Raw genomic sequence first — 16,942 nt, 5'->3', positions numbered from 1 at the left:
GCAAAGATATGTTGTGTAATAAACATCAGTCTAAATTCCAGACATGGTAAGCCCCCCTAGCTAAAGGTACTACCTGACACCCCATACCCCCCAGGAGCCTTCAGTACAGAGAACTTTCATGTGGGAAAAGACAGCAAGGCCGACCAAAGAAACGGCAAGACTCTGTGATAGAAAATCTCCAGGGGTACAATATTAAGCCAAAGGAGCTGGAGGGGTATGCCTAGGCTTGCAGAGCCACCTGGGTGGGGATGTAGCTCAGTCGGTAGCGCGCTAGATTTGTATCCAGTTGGCCGCTGTCAGCGTGAGTTCGTCCCCACGTTCGGCGAGAGATTTATTTCTCAGAGTCAACTTTGTGTGCAGACTCTCCTCTGTGTCCGAACACCCCCGTGTGTACACGCAAGCACAAGACCAAGTGCGCACGAAAAAGATCCTGTAATCCATGTCAGAGTTCGGTGGGTTATAGAAACACGAAAATACCCAGCATGCTTTCTCCAAAAACGGCAAATGGCGGGGTAAAAAACAGTCATACACGTAAAATTCCACTCGTGCAAAAAACACGAGTGTTCGTGGGAGTTTCAGCCCACGAACGAAGAAGAAGAAGAAGCAGAGCCACCTCCGAGTGCACCGATAAGCTGCAGAACGCAAAAGCCTTTTTCAGACCCGAAGGACAACCATCAAATTCCAGTGAACAGATCTGGTGCAAGGTAAGGTAATTTCATTATGAAATTACCCTACCTGACCCTAATTGACGTACTAGTTTCACCCATGATTTCATTTGGTCCTTTGAAGTTTTTCTCACTCAAATTCAGGTTGCTTTCTCCCTGGGTAAAGTGAGCTGCCTTACAGCATGGCACTATCCATATTTCTTCTTTTTGCATGCATGCAAACTTATTCCTAAAACAATCAGCTCTGATAGTGCCTGAAACTTACCCCTGAAACAATCAGCTCTAACAGTATGTGAAACCTACCCCTGACACAATCAACTTTAATAATATGTGAAACTCCCCCAGACACAATCAACTCAAATAATGTGTGAAACTTACCCCCAGACACAATCAGCTCTAATAATATGTGAAACTTACCCCTGACACAATCAACTCTAATAATATGTAAAACTTTCCCCTGACACAATCAACTCTAATAATATGTGAAACACCCCCAGACACAATCAGCTCTAATAATATGTAAAACTTACCCCTGACACAATCAACTTTAATAATATGTGAAACTCCCCCAGACACAATCAACTCAAATAATGTGTGAAACTTACCCCCAGACACAATCAGCTCTAATAATATGTGAAACTTACCCCTGACACAATCAACTCTAATAATATGTGAAACTCCCCCAGACACAATCAGCTCTAATAATATGTGAAACTCCCCCAGACACAATCAGCTCTAATAATATGTGAAACTCCCCCAGACACAATCAGCTCTAATAATATGTGAAACTCCCCCAGACACAATCAACTCTAATAATGCGTGAAACTCCTCCAGACACAATCAGCTCTAATAATATGTGAAACTCCCCCAGACACAATCAGCTCTAATAATATGTGAAACTCCCCCAGACACAATCAACTCTAATAATATGTGAAACTCCCCCAGACACAATCAACTCTAATAATATGTGAAACTCCCCCAGACACAATCAACTCTAATAATATGTGAAACTCCCCCAGACACAATCAGCTCTAATATGTGAAACTCCCCTAGACACAATCAGCTCTAATAATATGTGAAACTCCCCCAGACACAATCAGCTCTAATAATATGTGAAACTCCCCCAGACACAATCAGCTCTAATAATATGTGAAACTCCCCCAGACACAATCAGCTCTAATAATATGTGAAACTCCTCCAGACACAATCAACTCTAATAATGCGTGAAACTCCTCCAGACACAATCAGCTCTAATAATGCATGAAACTTACCCCAGACACAGTGAAACCTACCCCTGAAATAATCAGCTCTATCAATGCATGAAACTTACCATGGGAACAACCAGCTCTGATAGTGGTTAAAACCTACCCCCGAAACGATGAGCTCTCCACTGACGCTCTGCACGTCAGCCTTGACCTTGCTGGTGATGTTGAGCTGGTGGCAGTACAGGGCGATTCTCTGCAGGTAGGCCACCAGGTCCCTCTTGGACTCGGAGTCGGGACACTGACCACCAGACAAAGCCAACAATTAGTTTCACTATTGTGCAGTCTACCACCCAGACAACAAAAAAAAAACTAATACAGTAGAACCCCCATTTTAAGACATTAAAAATCTGAGAAAATCAGGAGGGAGTCTTAAAATGGGGGTAAATGTACCGATTTTATTAACAGAAAATCTGAGGTCTTAACCCTTAGGCTGGTTGTCGCGACATATGTCGCGCTACTTTAGGTATACTGTCACCTGGTTGTCACGACATATGTCGCGCTACTGGCTCAGTCTGTTTGGTCGGTTCCGATTACCTCCCATGGATGCGAAAACCTACATGAACGTTTTTCTTTATTTTTCTCTCTGTTAATTCACCAGTGGCTATGTGACATGTGTTACAGAATTGCACCAGTGTAAGGGTTGAGGGGGATTCCACTGTACCAAAGACAAAAAACAACAACATACTAAACAGGTTGATTACCCAGCAGTGCACTGCCAGCCCAATAGAGAAGAAGTATCGAAAATTTTTATCTAAATTTTGATTTGATTAATATACTTACCCGAATCACATAATTTGCATTGACCCACTTCGATGCTTAGGTTATGATAAAAGCTACCCCGTCTAGGTATAAGGGGAGCAACCCCAACTAAAAAAGTGACTGCACCAGAATGACTGACACCCTGGGTTACGTCCCATGTAGCCTACTACGTCATCAATGGTGCTGGTCACGTGATACCCCTTCAATCGACTAATAGCATACTAAAAATATCGAGCGGGGCAGGCGGGAGGGAATTACTTATGTGATTCGGGTAAGTATATTAATCAAATCAAAATTTAGATAAAAATTTTCGATTATAATTACATATTCTTACGCCGAATCACATAATTTGCAGATAACTCCAACCAGGCGGTGGGTAAGATCAAAAAAGTTCAAACTCACCATCAATTTCTGGAAATGCACTGGCCCGCTGCCACCAAGGCAGGCAGGGACCTTGATCCATCGTTACAGAGCGAAGCAATGTCTCTCAGATAAAAGCTGATGAATACATCGTCTGATCGCCAATAAGCTGTATTCAAAACTCGCTCAATCTGTGGGACCGCAAGACGGCCAAGGAAGAGGCCCAAGGCAGCAATGTCTCCCTATTAAACTGATAAAGACAAAAGCCGAGCACCAGTAAGCTGTGTGCAGGACATCATCCAACCTCCCAGACCGTAAAACGGCCGAGGAGGAGGCCCAGGCCCTGGAAAAAGAGCTCGGGCTGAGCCTAGGGGAAAGATAGCCGATAGCTACGCCAAGGCGGAGGGGAAGAGAATCCCTCGACAAAAAACTGGCCCACTGCCAAACATCAGGGAAAGAGCCGGTGAGAAAGAAAACATCTAGCTCACTCTAAAACCCTTTCCAGGAACTGGCCCACTGCCAAAAGACAGAACGAGGACCGAGAACCAACCTAAATGACAGTCGCAATGCCGCTCAGGCAAAAAATGCGAAAGACAGCATCAGAGAGCCCGTAAGCTGTGCTCAGCACTTCTTCCCATCTCCTGAACCATAAACAAGAAGGGCAAAGCCCATACGACTCACATGCTTGACCTTGACCTTTACATGACCTTGACCTTCAGGGTCAAGGTCAAATAACTAAACCTAGCATGGAACACAAAGCTGTTAATTCAAGACATAGGAAGTACAATGGTGCTTATTGGCTCTTTCTACCATGAGATATGGTCACTTTTAGTGGTTCACTACCTTATTTTGGTCACATTTCATAAGGGTCAAAGTGACCTTGACCTTGATCATATGTGACCAAATGTGTCTCATGATGAAAGCATAACATGTGCCCCACATAATTTTTAAGTTTGAAACAGTTATCTTCCATAGTTCAGGGTCAAGGTCACTTCAAAATATGTATACAATCCAACTTTGAAGAGCTCCTGTGACCTTGACCTTGAAGCAAGGTAAACCAAACTGGTATCAAAAGATAGGGTTTACTATGCCCAAAGTAATGAAAATGAAAAAAATGAAAATATATATCATATATAGGTGAGGTATTCAATCTCAAAAACTTCAGAGAAAATGGGAAAAATGTGAAAAATAGCTGTTTTTTAGGCAACATTTATGGCCCCTGCGACCTTGACCTTGAAGTAAGGTCAAGATGCTATGTATGTTTTTTTGGGCCTTGTCATCATACACCATCTTGCCAAATTTGATACTGATAGACTGAATAGTGTCCAAGAAATATCCAACGTTAAAGTTTTCCGGACGGACGGACGGACGGACGACTCGGGTGAGTACATAGACTCACTTTTGCTTCGCATGTGAGTCAAAAACAGCCCAGAAAGGGGCTCAAGTCTTGAATAACCCGAGCCGAGTAGAGGGACAGACAAGCTGCCCCCCCCCCCCCCCCTTACTATTGGAAGGAAATGCCAAAAACCCTGGAAACGACTAAGCGTAAGGTTGACCGATCATAAATGAAAAGCACCAACCTTCCCCAGGACCATAAGACAATCATGCCAAAGTAAAAGCCTTGGCATGGAGAGAGGCCCGAAAGGCCGGAGAGATAACGGTCAGCTCCAGAGAGGAGTGACCTGTTTCCTAGAAAGAGAGAGAGACGTCTGAGTACAAAAAAACAGAGTCAAACTCAAAGAAACAACTCAGAAGAGACGGTCACCAGAAGTCCACTACCAGTCCATGCAGAAGCACAGAGGGAGGTAAACAGATGAAGAAGCGGCCTACGAAAAGTGTAAGCCGCCAGCAGAGCGGAGAACGCGGTGGCCAAAGCCTGATGTGACCGGTGACTCTAACCGAAAAGACTAAAGTCAGAGTGATCACAAAGCAGTCTGCTTGTAGGTAAATGAAAGAAAATCAAAAACCCAAAACAGAAACGAGACTGGAAAGGAAAAACAGAAAACTGTGAAGCTAACCAGCCTTAAGACTCCCTGAACGAGAGTTCTCAAGAAGAAGGGCCCGAAGTAAATTTCGCGGCCGACCGAGCCCAGAAAATTCCTGAGTCTGGCTGAAAAACCAAACACGTCTGATACCTCAGAACCGAGAATCAGACACGGAACACAACAGGCAAGAGTCCGTAATAGTTGCAAGTGGTAGAAGGGTGACCGTAACAGGCAACCCACCCCACCGGAAGTCGACCCGACTCGCCTCATGGCAGGATGAGGGAGAAGAGGAAGACACAAATTCTAGAGACACGGAGACCGTAGTCGCCCATGCCAGGCAGGAGACTATTACACGAGCTAAGGCTGAGAGCCGGAACGCCCGTAGACCTGCCATCAAAGATGCTGGGCTGAAAGCCCGCACCAAGAAACCAGGAAATTAACTAGACCTCCACCGAAAGGGGAGGGTTAGCCAATAAAGCTGAGAAAAGTGATAGGCCACAAGAATGACCCCTCACCATGCATTGCTAAAACCAATGCAAACTCAGTAAAATCTGAATGTAACTTCCGAGGCCAACTCAAGTAAACCTTAAGTTTGGACGAAACACCAGAACAAGTCCGATCGCTAGAGAAAGACAGAGTCTAAATCGGCGAAAGACCCACAAGGACCGAGTCCAAAAGAGCAAACAACAACCACCACCACCAACGGAAGAAATGGCTGTTGTACCAGCCGAGGCTAAAAAACCCGGATGCCCTAATGCCGGCTGTTGTTCCCAAAAAAAAACACAGACTAAGACGTCTGTGAAAGGAAGAACCTCTCCGGATAAACCTGAGCTGAGGACTTAGCCTGAAAAAGCTGAGTCTGCTTAGGTAGAGCCCGTTTTGCTGCTTCAAAGCTTGAAGAGCAAAAGAAGAGACCTGAAGGTCCCTACAAATCTTTATCTCCTTGGAGGCCAGGAGGCCAGGGAGGCCTTGGATGCCAGGAGACCTTAGAGGCCAGGAGGCCCTAGAGGCCCGGAGGCCATGGAGGCCTAGGAGGCCAGGAGGCCTTGGAGACCAGGAGGCCTTAAAGGCCAGGAGGCCTTGGAAGCCAGGAGACCTTAGAGGCCAGGAGGCCTAAGAGGCCAGGAGGCCTTGGAGGCCAGGAGGCCTTGGAGACCAGGAGGCCTTAGAGGCCAGGAGGCCTTGGAAGCCAGGAGACCTAAGAGGCCAGGAGGCCTTAGAGGCCTTGGAGGCCAGGAGGCCTTGGAGGCCTTAGAGGCCAGGAGGCCTTGGGGGCCAGGAGGCCTAAGAGACCAGGAGGCTTCAGAGACCAGGAGGACTTGAAGGCCAGGAGGCCTTAGAGGCCAGGAGGCCGAAGAGAGACCCATCCACCAAGGGTGAAGAACTAAGGGTGTCTCATTGATTCCTCACAAACTAGGAATGGGCGAGGAACAAGTCCCGTCTGTACATGACCGTATGGGCATTGTGCAGAGAGGAAGGCCTTCTCCGTTCTAAATTCGCCCTAGCAAAGGTGGAGAAAGCATCCCCTGCGTCCTGCTCTTTACTGAGTGTAAAGGGCGCCAAGGACTCCGTAAAGGAGTGTCTCCGAAATGGAAGCAAGTTCCAAAAGCTGTCTGCCCACTTCCTCAGAGGGGAAGAGAGTCTGCTCAGAGAGCAGGGGACTCGAAACGTTCCCCAAAGAAGAAGTTCCGGCGTGACCGGCAAAGGTGCACGCAGAGGGGCAAAAGACGACAGCAAATTCCGGGACATCTTGGGCAAAGGCAACTTCCTCTGAGCCGCTAATGTCCCGAAGCTGGGAAGGCCGGAGCCTGAAGCCCCTTTCCTGCAAGTCAACGGCCAAACTTCACCCCTGACTAAGAGGAGGATGAGAGGCGTCGAAGACCAAAGGCACAGGAAGTGAGGAGAACGGCAGAACCCACTACCGAAGTGTGTGGTAGCTGCTAATCCGCCTGAGGCAGGGAGCCTGCAAGCCCAAAGGGCACTGCTGACGAAAAAACCAGACTCAAACCAGATGGGACCATAGCAGGTCCACTATCCAGTGAGCCCCCACTTCCGGCCGGAGCCAGAAGCGCAGAGGTCGCGAACGATCGCCGACATAAGGCAAGGTTCAAACCGAACGTGACCGTAGTCCGTGCACTAACCAGTGAACCTACGCTTCCAGCCGGAACCAGAAGCAAAGCTGTCGCGGACGACTGCTGAAGTAGGGCAAGCTCGAACCAGAAGTGACAGCAGCCTGTGCACTAACCGGTGAGCTCACACTTCCGTCCGCAGCCAGAAGCGCAGAGGTCGCGTACGACCGCCGCCGTAAGGCAAGGTTCGAACTGAACGTGCCAGTAGCCTGTGCACTAACCAGTGAACCGATACTTCCAGCCGGAACTGGAAGCACAGCCGTCGCGTACGACTGCTGCCGTAGGGCAAGGCTCGAAACCGGACGTGACAGCAGTCTGTACACTAACCAGTGAACCTACGCTTCCGGCCGTAACCGGAAGCGGCGCTGTCGCGGACGACTGCTGAAGTAGGTAAAGGCTCGAACCAGAAGTGACAGCAGCCTGAGCACTAACCAGTGAACCTACACTTCCGGCCGGAACCGGAAGCCCAGCTGACGCTGACGACTGCTGACGTAGGGTAAGGCCCAAACCGGACGTGACAGCAGCCTGTGCACTACCGGTGAACCTACACTTCCGGCCGGAACCGGAAGCGCAGCTGCCGCGGACGACTGCTGACGTAAGGCAAGGCTCAAACCGGACGTGAACGTAGTCCGAACACTAGCCAGTGAGCCTTTTACTTCCGGCCTGAGCCGGAAGCAGCTGTCGCGGACGACTGCTGATGTAAGGCGGGGTTCGGTCCGGACGTGAACACCGTCTGCTCACTAGCCGGTGAACCCCTACTTCCTGCAACAGCAGGAAGCCCAGCTGTCGGAACCGACTGCTGGAGTACGGAGAGGTTCAGACCTGACGTGAACACCGTCTGCTCACTAGCAGGAGAACATCCGATTCCGGAAACCGGAAGTGCAGCTGCCGTAAACGGCTGCTGCAGACACCAACCTTGTTGTGGCCGGATCCCCGGAGGGACATGCACTGTTGCGCTACCGCAAGCGGAAGGCAACAAATGCCGGCCAGGAAGAGGAGAAGAAGATCCCCACGGGACCGTCCAGAAACATCACGGTGGACAGCAGCCTGGTCCGGAGAAGACCCAGAGTCTGAAGGAGAGAACGTCGCCTAACCCCCAGGCGGGGGGCAGAGCTGGCGACGAAGTCCGCCGCGGCAAAACCTCGCGAACGAGGGAATCTATTTCTGGAAATAAGCAAAAGATAAGGGCAGACCCCAGAGCCCTAGACTCTGGAGCCGAAACAGACGTAAAACGACAGCCTTAGAGGCCAAGACGGACGGCTGAGAGCCAGACGGCCAATCGTCCGTAACAGAAAAACGGCACAGAACAACGTAAAAATTGCCTAAAATTGTGCCAACATGAACAACAACGGAGTTCTTCAAAAGAAGAGGCTGCTGAGGAATAGAGCTTAGCAGGGCCCAAGCCCTAACCCTCGGCCTTAGCTCCCTCTAATTCTCATTAACGGCCATGTAAGCACCGAGAGAAAAATAAACAAACAACTGAAACTAGCAAAGTCCGAACGGACGCCAACCTTTCAGAAGCCAGCAAAGAGGGCAGCTAAAACCAGTTTAGGAGCTACCAAAGGCAGCTAAACAACTAGCTATAAGAAGAGTTAAGCGTCCGAGTACGGACGAAAAATCAACATAACAACAACATGCTAGCTAAAAATGGCGACCAAGGAGGAAGCCACAAGTCTGAAAATAATCAAGTCCGTACAGACACAAACATTTCAGAAGCAAGCAAGCAAATAGATAAGCACATGCGTAAAAGCTACCAACGGCAGCTACAAAGCAAGCTACAAAGCAAGCTACAACAGCGATAATAGACCGAACACGGACTAAAACAACAGAAGCCAGACAACGTGCTAATGCAAATGGCGACCGTGAGGAAGCCAAACAACTGCTGAAAACTTCAGAGTCCAACGGACATGAGAAATTCACCGCAGAAGCAATAAAACATACAAGAAAATATGAACGATCTCACCAGCTGCAAGCCAGCAAGAAGTAGACGGGGGCCGAGGCCGGTGGGTGCCGTAGACACAAAACAAGCCAGAGCAAAAGCGAACACAACCGTCACCCTTGAGTGATAGTAGTCGATTGAAGGGGTATCACGTGACCAGCACCATTGATGACGTAGTAGGCTACATGGGACGTAACCCAGGGTGTCAGTCATTCTGGTGCAGTCACTTTTTTAGTTGGGGTTGCTCCCCTTATACCTAGACGGGGTAGCTTTTATCATAACCTAAGCATCGAAGTGGGTCAATGCAAATTATGTGATTCGGCGTAAGAATATGTAATTATAATGATTGATTAAGTACATGACCAAAGAATAAATAAAACACCAGGCAAAGAAATTGTTCAGGAGATACTCTCTCATTATTACCTTACTGTCAAACTGAAACTGATTGATAGTTTCACTCATCCATACCTTCAGCCCCTCCCTAAAACTGTTAGACACACATTCACCTTTTGTTAATCGGATATCCAGCTCAATATATTTTAACCATTTCAGCCCTATTCGTTCTACTCTAACTTCTAGACTTCTGGACGACAAACCTGTCGACAAAAACGGATTCTTCTTAGTGGAATATGTGAGCAGGTGGTCGCTTTCGAGAGGCAGTTGCAAGGGCAGGTTTGGCTGTAATACCAGCCCCACAGAATCTTTGTTTTGGTTTTCAACTACTTATATCTTTTAAACCAGTGGACAAATTGACTTCCTTGTTTCATAGATGAAAGCTAATAAGCCATTCTTTCATTTGATTAGAAAATATAGTAATGTCAGCGCTGACATTTGCTGTGGCTAAATTGGGACACTGGGACTGCAAGGGTTAAACCCATAGCCCTGTGTGAGCTTTATTTTCATTCTGAATGAATCTAAAAATGTCACTATTCTTTCAGTATGTGAAGTCACTTTCACAGGGCTATCTGAAGCATGCCAAACCCACCTCATCGGCAATGTTGTTGGCCAGTTTATCCAGGTTTGTGCCCACTTCAGAGATTTTCTTGGCAGCGCTGATTACATCCATGGTGTTCTTCAGAGGACCACGCCCTCTGCAAGTGACAACAATGAATAGAAACTGTGAATGAACCGCTTTATGCAAGTGACAACAATAAATAGAAACTGTGAATGAACCGCATTATGTAAGTGACAACAATAAATAGAAACTGTGAATGAACCGCATTATGTAAGTGACAACAATAAATAGAAACTGTGAATGAACCGCTTTATGCAAGTGACAACAATAAATAGAAACTGTGAATGAACCGCATTATGTAAGTGACAACAATAAATAGAAACTGTGAATGAACCGCATAATGTAAGTGACAACAATGAATAGAAACTGTAAATGAACCGCATCATGTACACATGATAACAATCAAAACGCAGACACGGCAATGCATTTCCATTTTGGAAACCTGATTAATAGGGTTTAAACTGCAAGAATTTGTGGTGATAGTCACACAGGTTTACAGCAACGAACACACCAATGCACGCATATATATATATATATATATATACGACTTGTGTCTGTGTGTGTGTGTGTGTGTGTGTGTGTGTGATTGATCGCCATGCACGGCCAAAGTTCTCGATGGATCTGCTTCAAATTTGGTGGGCTTATTGACAGAGACCCCGGACACAACCTGATCGATGAGATATTTCAACACGTGCTCTCAGCGCGCAGCGCTGAACCGATTTTCGTTTTTCACTGCACGTTACTATTTTTAGATCTCCCTTCCTTCGTGCGCTGGCGTCAATCGATATTCCCGTTTGTACGTTTATATTTAGAAGGTCACTGCACGTTACTATTTTTAGATCTCCCTTCCTTCGTGCGCCGGCGATGCCGGCGTACACCCGGCAAAGCCGGGTCCCCGGCGACGGCCGGGTATTCGGCTCTACTTCTTCCCGGCGAAGCGGGTAATCATCTAGTATATATCTATATATATACGACTAGTGTCTGTGTGTCTGTGTGTCTGTGTGTCTGTGTGTCTGTGTATCTGTCTGTGCGCGATGCACGGCCAAAGTTCTCGATGGATCTGCTTCAAATTTGGTGGGCATATTCAGGTAGACCCGGGACACGACACAACCTGGTCGATATTTCAACACGTGCTCTCAGCGCGCAGCGCGGAACCGATTTTGGTTCCACCTCAGCTATTTTGGTTCCACCTCAGCTACCCGGGCCCCCATACCGACACACCATAGCCGCTACACCACATCACAACGCCAAAGTTCTCGGTGGATCTTTTTCAAATTTGGACACCGTATTCAGCTACACCCCGGACACAATATCATCGATGAGATATTTCAACACGTGCTCTCAGCGCGCAGCGCTGAACTCATTTTCGTTTTTGTGTTCATTTCACCATTATAAGTAACTCTTCCTTATCTTCTCCAGTGTTTGGCGTTTATCTCCCTTCCTTCGTGTGGCTTTCCCGTTCAGTTCTAAGTTACTATTACTATTTTTAGAATGTCACTGCGCTGTCCACTGCGCTGTCCACAACGCTTCCCTTGCACCCGTAAGTTGTTCTTACTGTCAAAGTGAAAAGGTCGAATCAATTTATAGCCACGCGAAAAATACACTCTCACCTATCTCTATATATTTATAGATACAGATATGCATATATATATATACGGCTTCTCTGTGTGTGTGGGTGTTTGTGTGTGTGTGTGGGCAAAAACCTGTGTATTGTAGAGTTCTGTTTGTGATGTGGTCTAGCGGCTTTTGTCTGTCTGTATGTTCTGGCATGTGAGAAGCCACAGCAGATAATATAGGGCCAAGAAATAAGCTCTAAAATTCTCAATCCCGTTTGACAGGACTTCGCCTTCAAAGGTGATTGTGGTGAACCGCCACGCTGTCTGTCTCTGTCTCGCGCCGTTCACCCCAAATTCCCGTTTCTGAGTAACTATTTTTAGAATGTCACTGCGCTGTCCAGAACGCTTCCCTTGCACCCGTAAGTTGTTCTTACTGTCAAAGTGAAAAGGTCGAATCAATTTATAGCCACGCGAAAAATACACTCTCACCTATCTCTATATATTTATAGATATAGATATACATATATATATATATATATACGGCTTCTCTGTGTGTGTGTTTGTGTGTGGGCAAAAACCTGTGGATTGTAGAGTTCTGTTTGTGATGGGGTCTAGCGGCTTTTGTCTGTCTGTATGTTCTGGCATTTGAGAAGCCACAACAGATAATATAGGGCTAAGAAATAAGCTCTAAAATTCTCAATCCCGTTTGACAGGACTTTGCCTGCAGAGGTGATTGTGATGAACCGCCACGCTGTCTGTCTCTGTCTCGCGATTCACCCCGGCGAAGCCGGGTATTCCTCTAGTATATATATATATATGCACGCACACACACACACACATACATTCATACACAAACACACACTCTCACATGTACACAGAGTGAAACACACACGCTCTCTCTCTCTCTCAAAACCAAAGTGTACCTGGTAAAGTCAGTCATCTCCATCATGATCATACACATCTGTTTGGCCATGACGATGATGTCGTTACCACTGTCATCCCACTTGGCCACTTCAAGGTCAAGCTTGACTTTCTCCATGCGGAACATTTCAAACTGGAAAAAAACAAGAAGCATTTCATTGATCTCATTTCTCTCAGCTTACTTGCATGGTTCTCATGTTGTGCAGTCAACAGAAAAAAAAATTCAACTTGGCAAAAAAACAAGAATTTTATTATCTAATTTCTCTCAGCTTACTTGCGTCCTCATGTTGTGCAGTCAACAGGTAAAAATTGATACACATGATACACCTGAGCAGATTATTCACAGAGTAACGTCAATAGACTGCAGTGAATCCCCTTTTTTAAGACCGCCCAAAAAACTGACAAAATCAGGTCTACTTCTTCTTCTGCTGTCTTCTTCTGTGTTCGTGGGCTGAAACTCCCACGTACACTCGTGTTTTTTGCACGAGTGGAATTTTACGTGTATGACCGTTTTTACCCCGCCATTAAGGCAGCCATACGCCCTTTTTGGAGGAAGCATGCTGGGTATTTTCGTGTTTCTATAACCCACCGAACTCTGACATGGATTACAGGATCTTTTTTGTGCGCACTTGGTCTTGTGATTGCGTGTACACACGGGGGTGTTCGGACACCGAGGAGAGTCTGCACACAAAGTTGACTCTGAGAAATAAATCTCTCGCCGAACGTGGGGACGAACTCACGCTGACAGCGGCCAACTGGATACAAATCCAGCGCGCTACCGACTGAGCTACATCCCCGCCCTAGAGGCAACCTTAATTTGGGGGTTCCTTTACAAAGGGTTTAAACAGAAAATCAAAGAAAACAAGGTCTACAAAGGGAGAGAGTTAAAACCGAGATACATTTTCACATGTTTCTAACAGAAAATCCCGAAATCCAAGGTCTTCAAAGGAGTTCCATAAACTTACCCTTTCTTGTATTTTGATAATTGATTTTGGAATCTAAGCAAGTCTTTTTCGGGTTTCTGAAAGTCTCTTGGCTTTTCATTCCTACCTTCTTGGTGTCTTTATGGTTTAATGATTGTCCGCTCGATGTATTTTTTATCTTCCGAAAGCCTGCACTTCGGAGCTCACCGAATCACTGCCACCATTTTCGCTCCACTCAGCTTCAGGTGGTGACAACCCTTCCACAGCCGTTCAAAACCCCAACAGAGTTATTTCTGGAATGTGGCCCTTCAGTCAAGTGACCTAGTCCCAAGTCTAGCATGATTTCTGCCTCAAGTAAGCTGTTACCGTACCTGTGCCATGATCTTCTCACGTTCCTCTTCTGGCAACTGTCGCATCATGGCACGGTCACTCTTTCCATATTCATCTCCATCCGCTACGCTCGCTGAAAATCAAATCCAAGATGTCAATCTTTAGGCAATGAAGTATATTCTATCTTTAAAATACTTTAAAGAAAATATTTAGTAATGACAAAAATATTGTATACTGAGCTTAATAAACTAGAGCTGTTTTGTCTTTATCCTATCAGTGTCTGCTTGACCATTTACAAACAATGGTTTCACCTGATATATACACATCTCTACATGTGGAGCTGAATATCTATAATTCCTAAATGCATCCCTGAATAAAAGAGCAAAGATGAGTGTATCTATGGTGTGATCAAAAGCAACACACACACACACACAAAATACATTACATACCACTAAATAGATAAAAGCTAAAATGATGAAGGCAATAACTTACTGTATGCCTCATATTCATCTTCAACTTCCACTTCGCTGTCCGAGTCATCCACATCAATCTGCACAAAGCGACAAAAAAGACAATAATAACAGCAAAATTATAAAAGCGTTAAGAAACTTCTGTCCCACTACATTTAATTTTTCTTTTGATAGGCTCAACATTTGTGGGGTCATCCACAGACCAATACAAAGACCACCAGGTCGACCTACAAATGTACTAGTAAATTTTTCATTTTTTGCACTTCTCGCTAGAGCTCATGGCAATGTACAGCAGATAAAACACACATGCGCACACACACACACACACAATGAAATACAACATTCCAATTACAAACATTTCTTGTTTTTTTTTCCCCAATTAGAAATTAGACGGTTAACTTGCAAATTCAAACACTCACAGCTATTCATCATTCTGATCAGACACTCTGTCGGGTGGGTGAGCTACCCTCAACCTAATCCATTCAGTTCAGTCAAACACAAAAGTAATAAGAAAAGTACATACGCCATTCAGCAGAACCGCCTGCCTGATGTCTCTGACGCCATCATACACCAGACGGCTGGCTTCGATAAACTCATTCTCATCAATGTCTTGTGTAGGCCTCGCGTTCAGAGCATCAACTGCAACCTCCACTTTTTCCGCGAAGTTGCTAATGACTGAAACACACCATGAGATGAAGATGAAAGAAGAATGGTACGAACAGATGGTAAGCAGCATATCAGGCGAATGAAAAAGGCACTGAATACATGTATACAACATTCAAAATCATTGATTAAATTTATCAATGGAATGGAATGTTTAGCTTCAAGATAAATAACATAAACAACAAATGAAAAAGTTACAGCATTTTCCTAATCAGCTACATTTTAGTTTTGTTTCCAGTGGAGTTCTTTAACCTTCACTGTGCTTCCTGGATTGTGGATGACCCAGAGCCTCTCTTCTTCTAAAGTATGGGTCATATTTGATCCACATTATCCGGACTGTGTAGTCCAAAGCGTGATCTGGTGAAGGTTAACCAACAATGAGGTTCCTCTTTACACTTGAAACCTTCTCTCAGAGAGTTCAACACTTAGCACAAAACACATAGAAAGACATGCGAAAAAAAAACCATACTCTGGTCCCTAAGCATTGTGACCGCTTCCATGACCCGCTCGGTGTAGCGCCCTGGCTCGAAGTTATCCATCTCAGCCGTTACCACGTTGCACACACGCGCTGAACGGCCGCGAATGGCACCTGCTGTGCGGTCAAGTGTATCAGCATCACTCTCCTGCAGAGCGATGACGCACTTGTTGACGTCTTCCAAAATGTGGTTTTCTGATGACACCAAAAAAAGCAAAATGTTATTATATTTTCTGGCAACATTATCATGATAAATGTTTTGTAACGTTCTTACTGTTAAACCATTATGGGCATGTTCCCGGGTGTTTCCCCGACTTAAGATGATTTAAAAACAAAAACAAACAAAAAACAAAGGGCCACGGTGAAGGAGATTTAGCAACATTATGAAAAGTCAGTGGTTATCATATCTTTCTTTCTTTATTTGGTGTTTAACGTCGTTTTCAACCACGAAGGTTATACCGCGACGAGGGAAAGGGGGGAGATGGGATAGGGGAAAGGGGGGAGATGGGATAGAGCCACTTGTTAAGTGTTTCTTGTTCACAAAAGCACTAATAAAAAAATTGCTCCAGGGGCTTGCAACGTAGTACAATATATGACCTTACTGGGAGAATGCAAGTTTCCAGTACAAAGGACTAAACATTTCTTACATACTGCTTGACTAAAATCTTTACAAACATTGACTATATTCTATACAAGAACCACTTAACAAGGGTAATAAGTGAAGAATTTTATGGGTGAGAAAAGGAAAGTAAAAGGACTTTGGGGAGGCAGAAATAGAGAAAAAACAAGAAAAAGATCCTAATTAGGTTCACGGCATCGAGAGTGATGCGACCTTCTCTCAGAAGTTAGTAGAGAAGGGTTATCATATCTGTTTGAAGCAAACAGCTATTATCAATTAGGAAATAACCAAGTAAGTTAGCTGCTGCCATGTGTCTCCTGCAACTGGATAATTTCATTAGAATGTTTTTGCTTTCGTAGTCTGTAGATACAGTTTCTACGAACTACACATCTGCAAAGACTGCTACAATACATGAATAATTAACCTTCTCTCCTGATCAGATTCCACTGCGACAGGAACACATGTGTAACAGGGTGACTCAGTAGTCCCCCTTTCACAGCAGATGCTCTGCACCGACAGAGTTGACTGCCGGCCTAGAGCGTGGGCTATTTATAGTAGCTCTACAATTCTTGTTCGACGCTGGTAAGACACCAGCCAGATAAGGGGAGCTGTTTGTGATGGGAATCCCAAAACTGATAGACTACTAACGTTCCAAAATTCAGAATAAACAAACGAGAGTTGTGGGTTATTGGAACGTTGAATTATTGACAAAACAAAACGTTACATTTATGTAACCTACAATTCTTGTTTTTTTTAATTCTGTTTGTGATGGGGTTTGACTGCAGTTGTCTCCTGGTATGCTCTTGAAAACCTTTGCAAAGCAGTTTTAAAAGGGCTATTCGTTTGGACCAAACTCACTCCTGCTTTG

The 16,942-nt window shown here is 45.4% G+C and overlaps 1 protein-coding gene across 1 annotated transcript in view; it reads right to left on the bottom strand.

Annotated features, from left to right (window-relative positions):
* The window catches only part of LOC138981578 (catenin alpha-2-like), a 33,149-nt gene that overhangs the window by 3,337 nt on the left and 12,870 nt on the right, over nt 1-16,942 (bottom strand). The window contains exons 12-18 of the mRNA XM_070354541.1: nt 15,450-15,650; nt 14,841-14,992; nt 14,340-14,397; nt 13,889-13,980; nt 12,597-12,727; nt 10,088-10,193; nt 2,034-2,168 (exon numbers count right to left, since the gene is read on the bottom strand). Coding sequence (XP_070210642.1) covers nt 2,034-2,168; nt 10,088-10,193; nt 12,597-12,727; nt 13,889-13,980; nt 14,340-14,397; nt 14,841-14,992; nt 15,450-15,650 — 875 coding nt within the window. The remainder of the gene's footprint in view (nt 1-2,033; nt 2,169-10,087; nt 10,194-12,596; nt 12,728-13,888; nt 13,981-14,339; nt 14,398-14,840; nt 14,993-15,449; nt 15,651-16,942) is intronic.

The sequence above is a fragment of the Littorina saxatilis genome, linkage group LG12, assembly GCF_037325665.1.
Source record: "Littorina saxatilis isolate snail1 linkage group LG12, US_GU_Lsax_2.0, whole genome shotgun sequence".
Lineage (NCBI taxonomy): Eukaryota > Metazoa > Mollusca > Gastropoda > Littorinimorpha > Littorinidae > Littorina > Littorina saxatilis.
The sequence above is the reverse complement of the archived record's forward strand: the minus strand, read 5'-3'. Positions and strand labels throughout refer to the sequence as shown.